Here is a 14,563-nt window from a genome sequence, read left to right on the forward strand (position 1 = left end):
AAGAATGCAAATACACATAAAGTGATGAGTCAGTAATATGTGAGTAAAATGTTTCTTCTCTAATTCTGATCTTAATTAAATCGTTGACTTTAGTCTGATTCTAAAACAGTTACTGACTATGTCAACCAGCAGTTCTGACATCACTAACCATGAAAAGGGGTGTCATGCTGCTAGGCTGGGTCATGTCCGCTACCACGTGCGGCTGCAGCTCCATCAGGTGGCAGAGAGAGTCCAGTCGTGGAGCGAAGTGTTTGGCGGCCACTACGATCCAAGCAGGAGAGAAGTCGGCAACAACACTGAGAGAATTCTGTAGCTCGGAAACACAACCCAACATCGCGCCGTAGAGCACCTGTAATTAAGCAGTGGACCAGTGAGCAGGTTAAAAAAAAGGAATGGACATGTGTCACCTTCACTCACCTGGGCCTCCTCCTGAGAGTTGAGCTTCTTGGAGAGCAGCAGGAAATCTTTCAGAAAGCGGCCATAGAAATCACGTCGGTCCTCATCAGAGAGTTTATGCAGATGCTGACTCAGCACACTGCTGCTAAAACTGCTAATGAAGCGCAGAATCCGCTCATTGGCCCCATCAGTGACTACATTAGAAACACAAGACAATCAGTTTATTTTATGTTTGTAACAAGATTACTGACTAATGCCATAGAAACACCATCAACCAACAAAAATATGTACAGTGGATTTTTTTGACATCTAACTTTAAAAGGAAAAGCTGACCCAAGTTTGGCATGGACTCTGATTCCTCCCACAAGGTTTCGAGGTGCAGTTTGATAAGCCAGCTGAAGGGAGCAGCACATGGCTTCTCCTCGCCCGACAACATTAAATAATGCTGCACAAGAACTTCTTGATCTGAGCCACTGTAAGAAAAAGAAAAGACCATAACAATAAGTCAACACAAAAAAAAAACAGGAGACTGACTCACCTAGGAGTTTGGTAAGGAGCTAGATCCAAGCTATCCGAGTCTCCAAGAAGGTCCAGCCACATGCCTACCAATCCAGCACTATTCCTCCCATCGGAGAGTTGCTCCAGGTTAGCATAGCGGTCGATGACTTCCAGAATGCTAGCCAGGACTGAAGTGACAATAGACTGAAGGTGGCGCCACAGTGTGTGTCTAAAGACCAAAATGACAAAAAAAATGTATAGTCAAACTACCAACATTCAGAGCAAGTAAAGGTGAAAGGTATGTTTTTTTAAGCTCCCACTGATCATACTTTTAAAATACATAATAATTGTTTCAGTAATAGATGATAAAATAATAATGTACAAAATAAGTTGTTGGTTTTCAAGTTGTATCCTACTTGACTAGATGAGGGTTACATTGATGCATGTCAAGTACCTCAGGGTTCCCCCTTCTTGAAGTGCCTGTCGTTTCTTAGCCTGGGTGCTGACCCAATCTTTGGGGGCCTCCATTATTTCCTCAAGGTGTTTGAGTGCTCTGGACAGGCGATCCAACAATAGTCTCTGAAATCGATCTAAATCACAAAGTCAAAGAAATTATTTCATATCTCATCTCAACCAAATATTTTCAAATAAATCGACCCTTACAAGCAGTACTTCCTTGACCAGGACTGAGGAGCTTCAGAAGAATGTGCATTCTCTGCATGCTTCGAGAAGGGACATTTTCCTGGTCCCTGAGCAAACCCACAGCTTTTTGAACACACGACCGAACAAGAGAAAGACTGTTGAAGCGAAGGATCCCTGTTTGGCTCCTTACTCCAGCGTCTTCCTGGATCTCTGTGGAAAGCCCATATATGTCTCAGTACTTTAAAAATGCCTTCATAATTCGTCATTTCTACAGATAGAGTACTCTACCTGATGGTGATGTGCCGACCAGGTCACTGATCAGAGTATCGCAGTACACCAGGATGTTCATGTCCAAGTCCCTGGAATCCCGCAGGTCGTCGATGTGCACAGAATGCCAGACACCTTTGAGAGATTAGTTTCGATGTCATTTTAATTCACACTTAGGTTTAGTTGCCAAAGCCGATCTTTTACGAACCCCCTTGGAAGCCGATATAATGCAACTGATTTGTGATTCTGGATACTTTGACGATGAAAATCACCCAACATGTTCTGTTCTGCAGAGTCATGATGTGATTCATGGTACAATATCTGTAGGTAGAAGAAAACACATGGTGAACACACAGAACATGTTTAAAGGTCTGAAAAGAGATTGAAAAAGATTTCGAAACAGTACTTTGCTGTTGCTATGAGCTCGTTGGTGCAGTGAGACTCCTCAAGGTCAATCTGGATCAAAAGGACGCTATGAGAGTTGTCAACATCCTGCAGGAAGCCCCTGAAACAAAGAAGAGCATTGTTAGAAAGAGACTAAAAAGTCTATGGATTTAGTAGTACCTGATTTTAGTGCGAAAGGAGGCCTCATTGTCAAACTGATGGAGCGAAAGCATAAGAATCTTTTCGGTTTTTAAGCCCAATGATCCAGCAATTACTTTGACATCTGATGGAATCAACAAGCTGGAGAATGTTGTTATCTGTTCAAAAAGATAATGAGAGCACGTAAATTGTTTTAAGTAAAAACCCAAAAGATCTTTAGAAAATAAGGTAAAACATCTAGTGCTTACTTCCAGGAACTTTGTTGATGCTGGATTCTGGTGTTGAAGGTTCTGCAGAAAATCTCGAAGAGAGTTCTGATGATGTTGGTCAAAGTACATCCTTTGGAGGTTTTCCCTCTCTGATTTTGCCAGATCTGAATCCCTGAGTCTTATTAGACCATCAGGAGAAGATGTGTTGAGCAAAAACACTTTGGCCAATTCAAAAACTTTGGCTTCCTGGTCTTCCTCAGATGATCCACCAGCTGGTTTGTTTTCTATTTCACTTTCACTATATTGTGGTGAGAAACTGTCTCCAGCTTTTGGAATCAGTTCAACCTCCATGTCTGCTGGTTCTGAGAACTGCTCTTGGTTTTCTTCTGCAGTAGGACTTTGGTTTAGAGTCTCAATTAAGAGATCCTTTTGATCATGTTCTTTTTTTTCTTTGTGTGCTTGCATTTCCAGAGCCTGCAGGAGGGCACTTGCACAAGCATCTCCATGAAATCCAACAAACACATCAGACAGTTGGAAGTCCTTCAGAGATCGACCAGTGAACATATCAACCCAAACTCTGAGTTTATGTAGTACCCTTTGTTGCCAAGAATACAGGTCTGTGCTTCGGTCTACCTTGTGTTTTTCAAGTCTGTTAATGAGAGGTACTGGGAAGTGTTTGTACACCTTATTCTGATCCTCCACAACGATAAGTCTGAAATTTGTGTGGACGCGACACTTGACCCTGTGGGAGCCAAGACCAAGGTCAACGTATTGCTGCTTGCCGAGGTAGACATAGTACTGGTTTAAGGCATCATAGAGGCTTTCATAAAGATTTTGCATGTTAAGTAGGATGACAGTTCGTCCAGTCTCCATGCAGGTTTTTACTCTGTTAACATTGTGGCAGATCTGGGCGTATTCCTGGTCCTTCAAGAATCCAGAGCCAAAGATAATCTCAGGTTGGGCAGAATCTCCCTTCGAAAAGATTTGCTGCTGCAGGATATGAAGTGCTGCACTGTTAGTTGTTAGCAAAAGCAGATAGCGGCTTTCCTGGTCTGGTTTATGCTCAAGATTCTTCCTCACCATTTGCAGAGTGCTGGGTCTTGGAATATCACTTTGACTTTGGATAACTTCAAGGAAGAAACTAACTGGGTCAAAGCTTTCAGGCTGCCCACTGAAGTTTCTTGAGATAGCCTCCACCCACTGGTCGTCATTTGGCTCTTCGTTCGAGGACTTGACTGTGGCAAAAATCATTTTGATGAGGCTGTAATAGTCTCGGAGACCAAAGAACTGGTTCTTTGATGTTTCCTCACAGATTGCCAGGAAAGCTTTTGCCAAAGTCGGGAAGAAGTGTTTTATTTTAAGCAGAACTTGCTCAGAGGAGGAACATATGCCCTTGGCAGTTTCTACAAGTTCATGCTCACTGGGATCCCATCTTGACACAAAGATTCCTCTGTTCATTTTTGCTGGGTCCAGAGCCCAGTTGGAGATCCCGACAAATCCAACCTTCATGTGTGGGTCAGGCTGGTCGTCGATGCAGCCGTCCTCCAAAAGAGGATGAAGAGTCTTCAAAGGCATCTGTGGAGAATCCTCTGCAAGTCCGATCTCATCAAGAACCACAACCGAGACGTACTCATCCGTGTTTTTGTCTTTCTGAAACCGGGCACAGTTCCTGAATGTTGCAATGATCCCCTCTGGGCTAGAATGAGGGCTGCACTGGAAGGACACCATGTGAACCTGCTTCAGTTTCCTGAACAGATCACAGTGAGAATTCTGGCCCTGCATGGCATCAGCTACCACTGTTTTAGCGAGGGATTTTGAACTGCCTGGTTTTCCCACCAAAAAGAGCGGAATTCTGAGCTCAATGCAAATCATCATGAGAAAGACATTCTCTTTGAGGGCAACATTTTTTGCAATTGTCTCCCTGGTTTTAATGTTTTGAAGGAAGAAGTCCTGACATTTAGAAATCTCTTTCTCCAGTGATCTTGGTGATGAGAATGGTTCTGGAAAGAGCTGGCTGATTTGGGTTAGGTACTCCTTTTTCGCCACAAGCGACGGATAGTAGCAGACACTAACGGCGAGAATCAAACAATTCAGAGTTTTATAACTGTCAGTCAGATAGGTGTGATCCTGAAAGAGGTCTTGACTGTGTTTGTAAAACCACATCAGCACCTTCATGGACCTTTCCACATCTCTCAAACTCACAAAACTGCACTCGTCTTTCCTGCTTCGCATGTATTTCTGCGAAGCTGACAAAACCTTTGAAACTGTGTCCATATGATCAATTGGTAGCTGATGTTCTCCCATAGTCCTCCGAACAATCTGCTTGATGTAGGAGAACTCAGTGGAGTCACTCAGCTGACCAAAGTCCCAAACCAAAGCAGCCATGCTGGGTGGTAGAGGGTGGACTCTGTAGACCAGTTGTCTTAGAGGAACATTGCCAATGCAATCGGCTGTTTCGTCTGCTTTTACTCTGTATCCCAACCCTGCTCGCTCCAGACGTTCAACCATTTCCGGAGAATGCTTTCTGTAGGGGTTGCAAGCGGCAATGATCTTTAAACCACTCAACTTCAGGGGGTTGCCTTGGACTGACTGGTCACACAGGACTTCTTTGATGGCGAAAATATCTTCTGTGGTATTTGCTTCATCAAAAAACAAAATGGTGTCAATTTTGTGGACTTTGGTGTTGTGCTCGGCAAGAACTTCAGCCTCCTTCACCTTCTTGTAGATAATTTCTGCTGTGGTCCCACCATGTACCTTAACTAGTACCATGTTTTCAGTTGGTCGGTTATGCCTCTGCAGAGCACAGAGAAAGCGCACTAACCGGGTTTTTCCACAGCCAGTCTCTCCCATGATGACAACAGGAATTCCACACCGCAGTCTCATGTGAATAGCCAGCATTTTCATTACATTGTCCGCTGTCAGTTCATACGTTGGATCTGGATCAAAGTCTTGGTCTTTCTTCTCTGCACGAACCACACATGAAATTCGCATCAGTTTTTTTGAACGTGGCAACTGGTCAAAGTCCTCTGTTAGACAAATCCTTTGCCTTTCCAAGTCCCGGAAGAGATTTTGTGACATCACATCCTTCAGTAGGATTCTTTTTCTGAGTGGATCAATGGCGCAAAGCGAGTTTTCTGCCCTTACCATCCTCACATGGAAGCCCAAGAAGGACATAGAAATTCCATCAGCATTAAAAAAGATGTAGGGATGGGATTCAGTCTCCCAGCGTTTACGAAGAGTTAGGCCAGCAAGGACCTCCTCCTCATGACTGTCAGCAATTTGTAGCCGTGGACTTTGGTCTGACGATATCAGTGAAGGTGAAGCAAAATCTCTTGCCATCAGAACCATGAATTTGACTACAAAGTCTTTAAAACCTTTCATCTGGTCAGCGAGAAAGTCTGGATCGCAGAAAACTGAGTTCTCGCAGTCTTTCAGCTGAACACTGAGGAATCTAGAAAAGTTTCTCAGCTCAGCCCAGGAAGGATCATTCATGCCACAGTGATGGAGAAGGTGACTGAGGCAGTCAATGTGACTCCCGATTTTGCCTCCTTGCTGATAGTTGAAACGATCCAAGTTCTGTTTATTTCTGTACATTTTCAAGTATTGGTATGGTCTTTGAATCCCCTCACTGTTGAACTTTTTCTCATCAATTAGATCATGGATCATGTCACTCGAGATCAACATCTGCTCCACCTCTTTCGGTGCTCGACAGTGTGTTGTTGGTAGAACATCCAGAAGCGTCACATTGATCTGAAGGAGATAATGTCAATGATTGCACATCACTATAAAGTAATGCAAAAAAGTCAACAGTTAAGATGAACAAAGCAGAAAACAAAGCAACCTGAGGTTTGATCAACAACTAACCTTATGGTATAGGCTGAAAATTGTTTTGGATAACTTTTCTTCATTATAGATGTATGAACAAAGAATGGTTAGAAATTTGCCACAGACTGAACATGAAATAAGTGAACGCAATCTGACAGAGAGACCTGGGCAAAGTGAGTTTCCGGGGCCACTTGCAGCCTTTTGCCTATATTAATGTAGCTCTAAGTAGGCAAGTCATATTGAAATATTATTATTGGTCATGCAGAAAGTTTATTACAGAAAACCAAAAGCCCTGTTTCAGTAATTTCACATTTTCATGTATTCTTTCTTTAATTCATCATTTTCACTTTTGCACTATTCACTATTTCGTTGATATTTGATATTTTTTATATAGTTTTTATTAAAATCCACCCCTACAAGATTTAATATAGCCTCATAGAATATGAAAATTCCCACAACTACTCTAGAAGTTTGAGATGCTTGGATGTTTAGAAGGAAGCTTTTAACCTGAGGGGAGTCAGACCCGCTGTGGGGTCTCATGACCTCGAAGATAATCAGGTTTTCCGGGTTTCTTCTCCAAAGATAACCACGTTGATCGCTCAAACATCCCAGAACTGAAATTTGGAAAATAACCTCCTCCAGTCCTGGACGCACCTGAATAGAAACATGTAAGGAAATTTACAGACCAACAAAATAGCAGAAAGTAAAATGATCTAAAACTAACTTCTGCTGTATCAATGTGCAGCAAAACTGGATCTTGTCCCCTCAGCGGAGCCAGGCGATTCAGAAGCGTTTGGACAAGTGAGTCCACACTGATGATTGGCTCTGTCAGTCTGATGGTGATGAGTTTGGCCCTCGGACATTCCAGTTGTTCTCTCTCCGCCAACCGTTTCACACAAAGAGATTTTCCTGGGGACACACAGAACAAAAACCAACACATTAATTAGGGAACCGGAGCAACAACAAAAAAAAGGACTAAACAACACAACTCAAGGTTAAACATAGGAATAAGACAACAAAATAAAAAAAAACATCATAAGGAAGAAATGACATGAAGGTGAAAAAGACTATTATCCAAGTCTGGACATGATTTCTGTGGCTTGCTGGGTCTCACCTACAGCAGGACGTGCAGAGGACACCACCCGAACTGAGAGACGGTCCAGTCTCTGGGACAAATGATGTTGCAGATATCTTTGGCACCGTTTAACAGATGGACTGACACGCACCTGAACTTTGTAATTGCTAAAGAATGATGGTACATATCGGTTCTGGTGGTCCACTGGGCTGACGATCACGAGCCGGTACTGTCCAGCGCTCTCCTCAAAGTCTTGAAAAAGCTGTCCCAGAACAACACCCACCTCGTAGGACAGAAGCCCTGGATTGACCAGACAGTAAATGTTCCTCAAATTCTGCACACACCCTGGTAGGAGGGCCCGTCGAAGGAATAACTCCACCTCCTCATCTGTTGTGTTTTCACTGCACAGCATAACCTCATCAGGAGAGGGCAGAGGCTGTTCTGCACTTAAAGTGTACAGCGACAGAACAGTGGTCAGAACTTCTGTTTTGGAGCAGACTACAAAGTTTGGTATATTCTCTTTAAGGCCTTTCTGAAACATTCTAAAGGCCTGTTGCTGATTCTCATCTGCCAGGCTGGACAGGACGTGTGCCAGAGTTAGGAGGTCCAGATACTCTCTGAGGTGCCAATGCATATTTGCTTTGAACCTTATCCAGAAGTCTTCAAGAGTTTCCTTACTCCTGATTCCTGATGAGATGGCTGAATCTTCATCTTCTGAGGAGAACTCCATTAAGTCTGCAGATATTGTGGAATCTTCCTGGTCAAATTCTTGGGAGACAATCATTTTTGCTTTACTGTAAGCATTTCTCAGGTCTTCTGTGTTGCACCGAGGTTTGACAGGATGGAGCAAAAACCAGATCTGCTGTGGAGGTGGGCTCTGCTTCAGACAGACCTGGTATAACCAGTGACTCAGGTTGACCAGCTGCTGACAGGTGAAGTGGTTCATCACATGAAATTGTGAACGCATCTGTCTGATGTAGGAAGTCCAGTCCTTGTGGCAGTCTTCCAGTGTCCTGGCAAGTTGTTGAATCTGGTCCAAGGTGTTTCCAAAGTACAGGAACTCCGGCTCAGTCAAAGGTAAGAATGTGAGTCTGATGCATGGGAGGAGTTCGGGGCTACATTGGACTTGCACCTCGCTGTCTTGGAAGAGAAAATTGCCCGATATTTGCATCTGGTGGAGGATGGAGCTGAGACGTTGGACTCCCTCAAAGACCTACAGACAACAACATGTTTTTCAAACTTAAGACTTACTCACAAATAAACGAATATATGAAAACACAATTGCTATATCTGGAATGTATTTCATTATCCCATAACCTCGTACAAGGACTTACATCAGAGAAGGTGTCAACGTGATGGCGGCGCTGCTCGCCTCGTGTTGACATCAGCATGAGTTTGTTCTGCAGCTCCTGGAGTTCATCCAGACTCAGAGTCTTCTTCTCCTGATCCCGGGAAAGTGTGAGGTGAACAAGGTTTTGGGGACTTTGCTGTAAATACAACAGAAAGTATTAATCAACTCTGCTGCCAGTCCAAGTTCTGAGTCTCTTAACATTTGAACCTTTTGAATGTTTTTGCCAGAGCAACAGATGTGGAAGACCCCGGCGTCAATGATGGCAGCGGCAAGAGAAAGTGACGACTCCTCCACTGACCCATGAGAATCCTTCAGAGACTTCAGCCAATCAAGCCATTGGGTCGAATCAATCTGTCGAAAATGAACATTGAACCCCTTTATTCAATTTGCAACGACGTCACAAAACTCATACCAGCTTGTCTGCAAGTTTGTCGTCTCGGCTCTGCGACTCCCAAACTTTTGCAGCGGTGGACAGGAACTGGTCTAGTCCCGCTTGAGCAGAGAGGGAGTAGATCAGCGGTCCGTAACCGAGGACGGCATCATGGAAACTTATCACACGGTCAATCTCAAGGTCATTCTCTCCTGCTGAGATTGACGCAAGTTCAACGAAAACTTTTACATGACTCTGGTCTGATGGAGAAAGAAAAAGAAAACACAACATTATTGTCAAAGGATGTACTAGATCATTGTATATTATAATAACAAGACTACATTTACTGTATTGTGGGGGGGGTGGCTCAGTGCAATTCTATGAATTGTTATAATTTTTCAGAAAAGAGAAAGTAAATTATCTCACTTTCTAAGTTTTCTTTGACCCATTGGACCAGAACCAGACTTGACACAAACGCTTCCAGACACACTCGCTGCTGTTCTGATACACCAGCGAGCCGCTTTTGGGCTTTGGTGAGGTCTTCACCGATGGATCTCAGAGTCATGTCCTGGAAATTGTCTTCTCTCTGTTTAAAAACCAGACACATGTATGACATCAATATGTTAGTAGTCATGTTTATTTCAAACATTTCAAATTTTAAAAAATCAACAGCAGAACAAAAGACTTTACCAATAGTCGAAGGGATTGGATTTCCCTGAAGTTCCCAGACAGGTGCAGTTTCTCCTTGATCCGCAGGATGGCATCAGCTGCAGCTGCTGCTTCGCGCAGTGTACAATATTTGTCAATGTGAACAAGACGTTGTTCGACCCAGTTCTCAACTACTTTGCAACCTTTGACCTCTTCAAGAACCTCTGACATCATCATCAGTTCTCTCTGCAGCACATCTCGATCCCCCGTCTCAACCAGAATCTGTTGCAGCTGTCGGAAAGTGATGTTGGCAGTTGCCATAGCAACAGCCCGCTTATGGAATTCAGAAAAAAGCGGATTCCATATAACGTTGCAGATCTGTGTAAGTGTATGTTGAAGATGTGACCTTCTTGTGTGAGACTTCAGGTCAGAGAATCTTCTGCACCAGGATGACAGGATAAAATTGCTGTGCTGCAGTTTGTGCATTTGGGCAGCCATCGCCAGTGTATTGATGCTGGTCTTGTACCACACAACCTGGAATGGACCCACTGGCGTCCTTTCTTTACCATCCTCATCAAAAGAGTGGACCCGAACCAAGTTGTTGAAATGCTTGGTAGAGATTTCTGCATTGTGTTGCTGGTCCAGGCTCTGGAGGTCAGGAACTGAGGAAGAACGTTGAGTTGTAAACAAGCATCGTCTTATTCAACCCTAATGTTGTGATTCATTAGTTACCAAGAACTGGAACCAGAGTGTTTTTTATGTTGCAGTGTGAGGGTGGTGTTTCCTTATTTGTTTCTACGTTGTGTGGGCTTGTTTCTGTTTCAGTGCACGTTTCTTTCCTTTTATCTGCTGTACTGTTTTGTTTGTTGTTGAGTTGATGTGTTTGGTTTTGTTTAAATGGTGTGTTGTTGTTATAGGATTACAGGGGTGAGAGAAAACACTGATACACTTAAATGTTGCGATATTCAACAGTATGTGTGAATAATTTCTTTTTTTTTATCATAACTATTATAATCTCTATATTTCTAAAATAAAATAATTAGTTATTTTATTATTTACAATTAACATGTGAATATTCACAGCCTATGTGGTGACTGAGAATGTGATAATACAGTCAACTCTAGCAGTTTTTAAAGCTGATGTTTGGACATTTTTTGGACTTAAAGCCAATGAAGTACTCGTGCAATACCACACATACATCCTTGTTCCTACAGTATAGCAATATATAGGAATATATCCTAACCTTGCCCCTGTGTTGTGACATGGATTGTACCGTCAGATTATTGTTGTGTTAATAAATGGTGATGGTTTGTTTCCATGTTGAGTTGTGTAGTTGTCCTGGCTTTCACACCTGATACACATTCCGACACCTTTGCCATCATCTTCATCAGTGCATCGATCTGCTGTCGCCGCTGCGTGAACGAGTCCAATTCCTTCTGCCTCTGAGTGAGAACCAGATCCAGTGAAATCATGGCCGATGAGTTCTTCTTGTCTGCGGATCATCGGATTGTTCAAACTTATGTTCCAATCCTTCGTTTACAATATGAGTTTGTGAGTGCATACATTGTTGAAGGAGTTTTTTCAGCTGCTCAGAGTACTTCAGGCATGTGCGGAGATCTCCCAGACGCACATGACCCCGCAGCAGTGAGTCCACTAAAGACTTAAAGTCTGTCACACTCTGGTGGACAATTGCTGCTGCTGTATCATCCACAGGGATGGACCTCCAGTCTCCTGAGGACACAGTTGGATCAAGAGTCACATGACATAAATATCTTAGATGAAACAGGATCATACCAGTGGTAGTCAGCAGCACATGGAGGACAGACTGTGGGTCTAGCAACCAGCTGACCGTGTCGTCCCCAAATCTCTTAGATGACTGGCAAAGAAGTTCAGACACAACAAACTGGGAAAGAGGAAGATCGTTTTTGGACTGCAAAGTACGCATCAGGTCGCCTTCTTGTTTCCTCTGAAGAAAAACAGACGTGATTCAGTCATTAATAGTTGAAACAGGCTTGGTGTAGTGCAGCCTCCTCTGATACCTGGCAGAAGCAGGCAATGGCGGAGCGACAGGCCTCATGAAAACAGGACTGAACATCACTGTGACTCTTCCCCAGGGTCTCCAGAGTGGTCGGTAAACAGCAGACTAGCACCTGCTCCAGCTCGCTAACCTGCACAATTGATATTATGTGAGTCCACGGATACAAGTCACAGGAATGAGAAGGAAGACAAAGGAAACTGACTTGAGAAATCCTCTTCTTTAGGTCCTCTTTACAGCCACGCATCCACTCTGATGCCACTTCTTCCAATGAACATTCCACCTTCATCAGTGAGTCCCACAACTGAACAACATGCAAAGTTTAGATACACAATAATTTACGACGCTCTCTGATGGATTTTAACTTTTGACTTTTGACTGAACTCTTTTATTTCTAATCAGAAAAATAGTTTAAAATTGATTACAATAGTATTAGAGGTAACCGGGAGATTATCACCTGGATTTCTTTGGGGTAATTGAGTTGGTTGGAACGTGGTTTCATCAGCTTTTTCTCCAGCAGGTCTTGTCTCCACTTCCGGATAAGCTGATGCACTTCATTCAGATCCTTCTTGAGCCCTCCAAATTCCTGTTGTTCATTTGAAGTCTGAAGAATAGGAGATTGAAAATTGAATAAGGTGTTTTTCTTCTTAGTGACTCTGAATGGAGGTAATTGAATCTACAATACATAAAAACACAGGAATCAGTGTAAGCAAAGTCATCTATATTTCCTTCTGTCCAAGATCCATCAACATGATATCATATAGGCTTCTCTGACTGCCGACAGTCTTCCTGATTCAAATGCAATATAGAAAAATTGAAACAGCATCTGCTAGCACTCTATTCCCCTAAGCCACCAATTATTTAGGTAAAAGATGAAAAAGCCCTGGCGGGCTCTGATACTTGGGTGTTTCCGAGGGGTTTTGTATCTGGTTAGCTTTACTGGTATAAGAGAGAAAATGAAAAAGTAACCAAGACCTCTTCCTCTGTCACGGCACAGATCTCAGCGGTTCTCAGCACCAGCTGGTAGCAGCGGACAACAGCATTGTACATTGGGACCAGGCGTGCTGTGGCACATGTGGACCGGAGCAAACTGATGACGCTCCTGAAGACATGCTTTCTGTTTCCAGCCAGTCTGTGGACAGAAACAACCACACAAGATAAGAGTGAATAGCAGCATCACAATCCTGTCATGCGTGACCCACTGCTGCGGAGGTCGGCGACCTTTACCAATCAGAGGGAGCCATCAGCACCTGTTTCTCTAGAGTACTGTTTTTTCCTCAATATATAGCGCACTGTCAATTAATTATCTATTTCAAACTTTTTTTAATTACAAAGTGCACCAGATTACAAAGCACGTTGATGATAAGTCAGTCAGTCAAACTCTCTATCTTGATGAATGTGTGTTTACCTTCTGTCATCGACTGTACATAACTTGCATGCCTCTGTGTTCTATCTCTTTGTAAAATTTTCTGGAGCTGCTGAACTGTGAATTTCTCTAAGGAGATGAATAAAGTATCTATCTATCGACTGCTCCCACACAGCTCGCACTTTAACTTTGAACACCCTTTTGATACCAATATCTAGTTCTTAAGTAAATCCACCTGGAATGATGTCAAGCGTGTTTGTGTTCACATTGTGATGGTAACAGTTTGGATTCTACGGTAGTGATAATGCTGAAAGCAGTGCATCTGTGTGTTTTACCAAAGTTGTACCAAAGAATTTTGGCAGAGAGAGTTGAACGTCGTGTACCCACACAAAGACTCTTTTAGGTCAGTAAGCACAACCTGAATTAATCTGAATATAAAGCGCTCCAGATTATAAGCACGATGTTGTTTAACTAAAACATTTTAAATTGAAATTTATCATGGTAATCTGGTATTTTTTACTCTTGTGTTTGACATTGAACGCAGTCTTATTTTTAACTGTGTTCTTAGGTAAAGCACTTTGTGCTCAATTTATATATATGTACACAAAACGTTACACCTGCTAGTCACATCAGTTTTCAATAATTTAGTTTGTCAAATATTTAGTAACATTTGGATCCAAACCTGCACACTTCACGATCCTTGCAGTCATTAAGCTTCAGCAAGATGTGATCAATGGTTTTTATTGTGGCCTGGAATGACACGACAAGAAGAAGTTATGAGTACCAATATCAACACATGAGATAAAGATTTCTTTGATTTTTTTTTTACACATTTTGACTTTTATTTGAGCAAGAGTATCACTTGTTCATGTTTGTCTGCAAAAGTGTGTTTGCATTATGGGCCTTACAATTGCAGCGGAGTTTGGCAGAGTAAACTTTTATTGCTGTTATATATCATTATTTAGTCAGTAACACACCTTCATTATAACTACTCCAATTATACGTGGCATTAACAAACCAGTTCCTCAAAGGTGACGAACAATGATTGATACAATACAAGCCATGACATTTTAATGACAGCACTTATTTTTATGGAACTGCAATTACATTAGGTTGAGTAAAAATGTAAGTAACAATAAATATTGTTATCACTCTTTTGGAAAAAATAAACCTGTTACAATTACACAATAGATTACATGACACTGCAAAGAAACATTTATGACTCTGTAATGAGACCAACATTTTCATTCTTATGTATTGCTGCTTTCAATACAAGGAAACGTCTGAGAAATAAACTTGCAGTCATTATATTCAAATCAATAAACACATCCCTTAGTC

At 42.4% G+C, this 14,563-nt stretch overlaps 1 protein-coding gene across 1 annotated transcript in view; it reads right to left on the minus strand.

The window, feature by feature from the left end:
- LOC148085844 (E3 ubiquitin-protein ligase rnf213-beta-like) overlaps positions 1 to 14,563 on the minus strand; it is a 32,171-nt gene that overhangs the window by 11,561 nt on the left and 6,047 nt on the right. The window contains exons 13-39 of the mRNA XM_087782959.1: positions 13,908 to 13,975; positions 12,835 to 12,991; positions 12,317 to 12,463; positions 12,065 to 12,163; positions 11,864 to 11,992; positions 11,619 to 11,790; positions 11,388 to 11,555; positions 11,176 to 11,316; positions 9,867 to 10,486; positions 9,603 to 9,762; positions 9,219 to 9,436; positions 9,014 to 9,157; positions 8,790 to 8,942; positions 7,495 to 8,668; positions 7,105 to 7,289; positions 6,888 to 7,034; positions 2,595 to 6,305; positions 2,368 to 2,504; positions 2,210 to 2,308; positions 2,012 to 2,124; positions 1,825 to 1,938; positions 1,558 to 1,746; positions 1,349 to 1,484; positions 935 to 1,123; positions 730 to 869; positions 418 to 590; positions 149 to 349 (exon numbers count right to left, since the gene is read on the minus strand). Of these exons, the coding sequence (XP_087639085.1) occupies positions 149 to 349; positions 418 to 590; positions 730 to 869; positions 935 to 1,123; positions 1,349 to 1,484; positions 1,558 to 1,746; positions 1,825 to 1,938; positions 2,012 to 2,124; positions 2,210 to 2,308; positions 2,368 to 2,504; positions 2,595 to 6,305; positions 6,888 to 7,034; positions 7,105 to 7,289; positions 7,495 to 8,668; positions 8,790 to 8,942; positions 9,014 to 9,157; positions 9,219 to 9,436; positions 9,603 to 9,762; positions 9,867 to 10,486; positions 11,176 to 11,316; positions 11,388 to 11,555; positions 11,619 to 11,790; positions 11,864 to 11,992; positions 12,065 to 12,163; positions 12,317 to 12,463; positions 12,835 to 12,991; positions 13,908 to 13,975 (9,084 nt within the window). The remainder of the gene's footprint in view (positions 1 to 148; positions 350 to 417; positions 591 to 729; positions 870 to 934; positions 1,124 to 1,348; positions 1,485 to 1,557; positions 1,747 to 1,824; positions 1,939 to 2,011; positions 2,125 to 2,209; positions 2,309 to 2,367; positions 2,505 to 2,594; positions 6,306 to 6,887; positions 7,035 to 7,104; positions 7,290 to 7,494; positions 8,669 to 8,789; positions 8,943 to 9,013; positions 9,158 to 9,218; positions 9,437 to 9,602; positions 9,763 to 9,866; positions 10,487 to 11,175; positions 11,317 to 11,387; positions 11,556 to 11,618; positions 11,791 to 11,863; positions 11,993 to 12,064; positions 12,164 to 12,316; positions 12,464 to 12,834; positions 12,992 to 13,907; positions 13,976 to 14,563) is intronic.

This window comes from Callionymus lyra, chromosome 2 (genome assembly GCF_982586985.1).
Source record: "Callionymus lyra chromosome 2, fCalLyr1.hap1.1, whole genome shotgun sequence".
Taxonomy (NCBI): domain Eukaryota; kingdom Metazoa; phylum Chordata; class Actinopteri; order Syngnathiformes; family Callionymidae; genus Callionymus; species Callionymus lyra.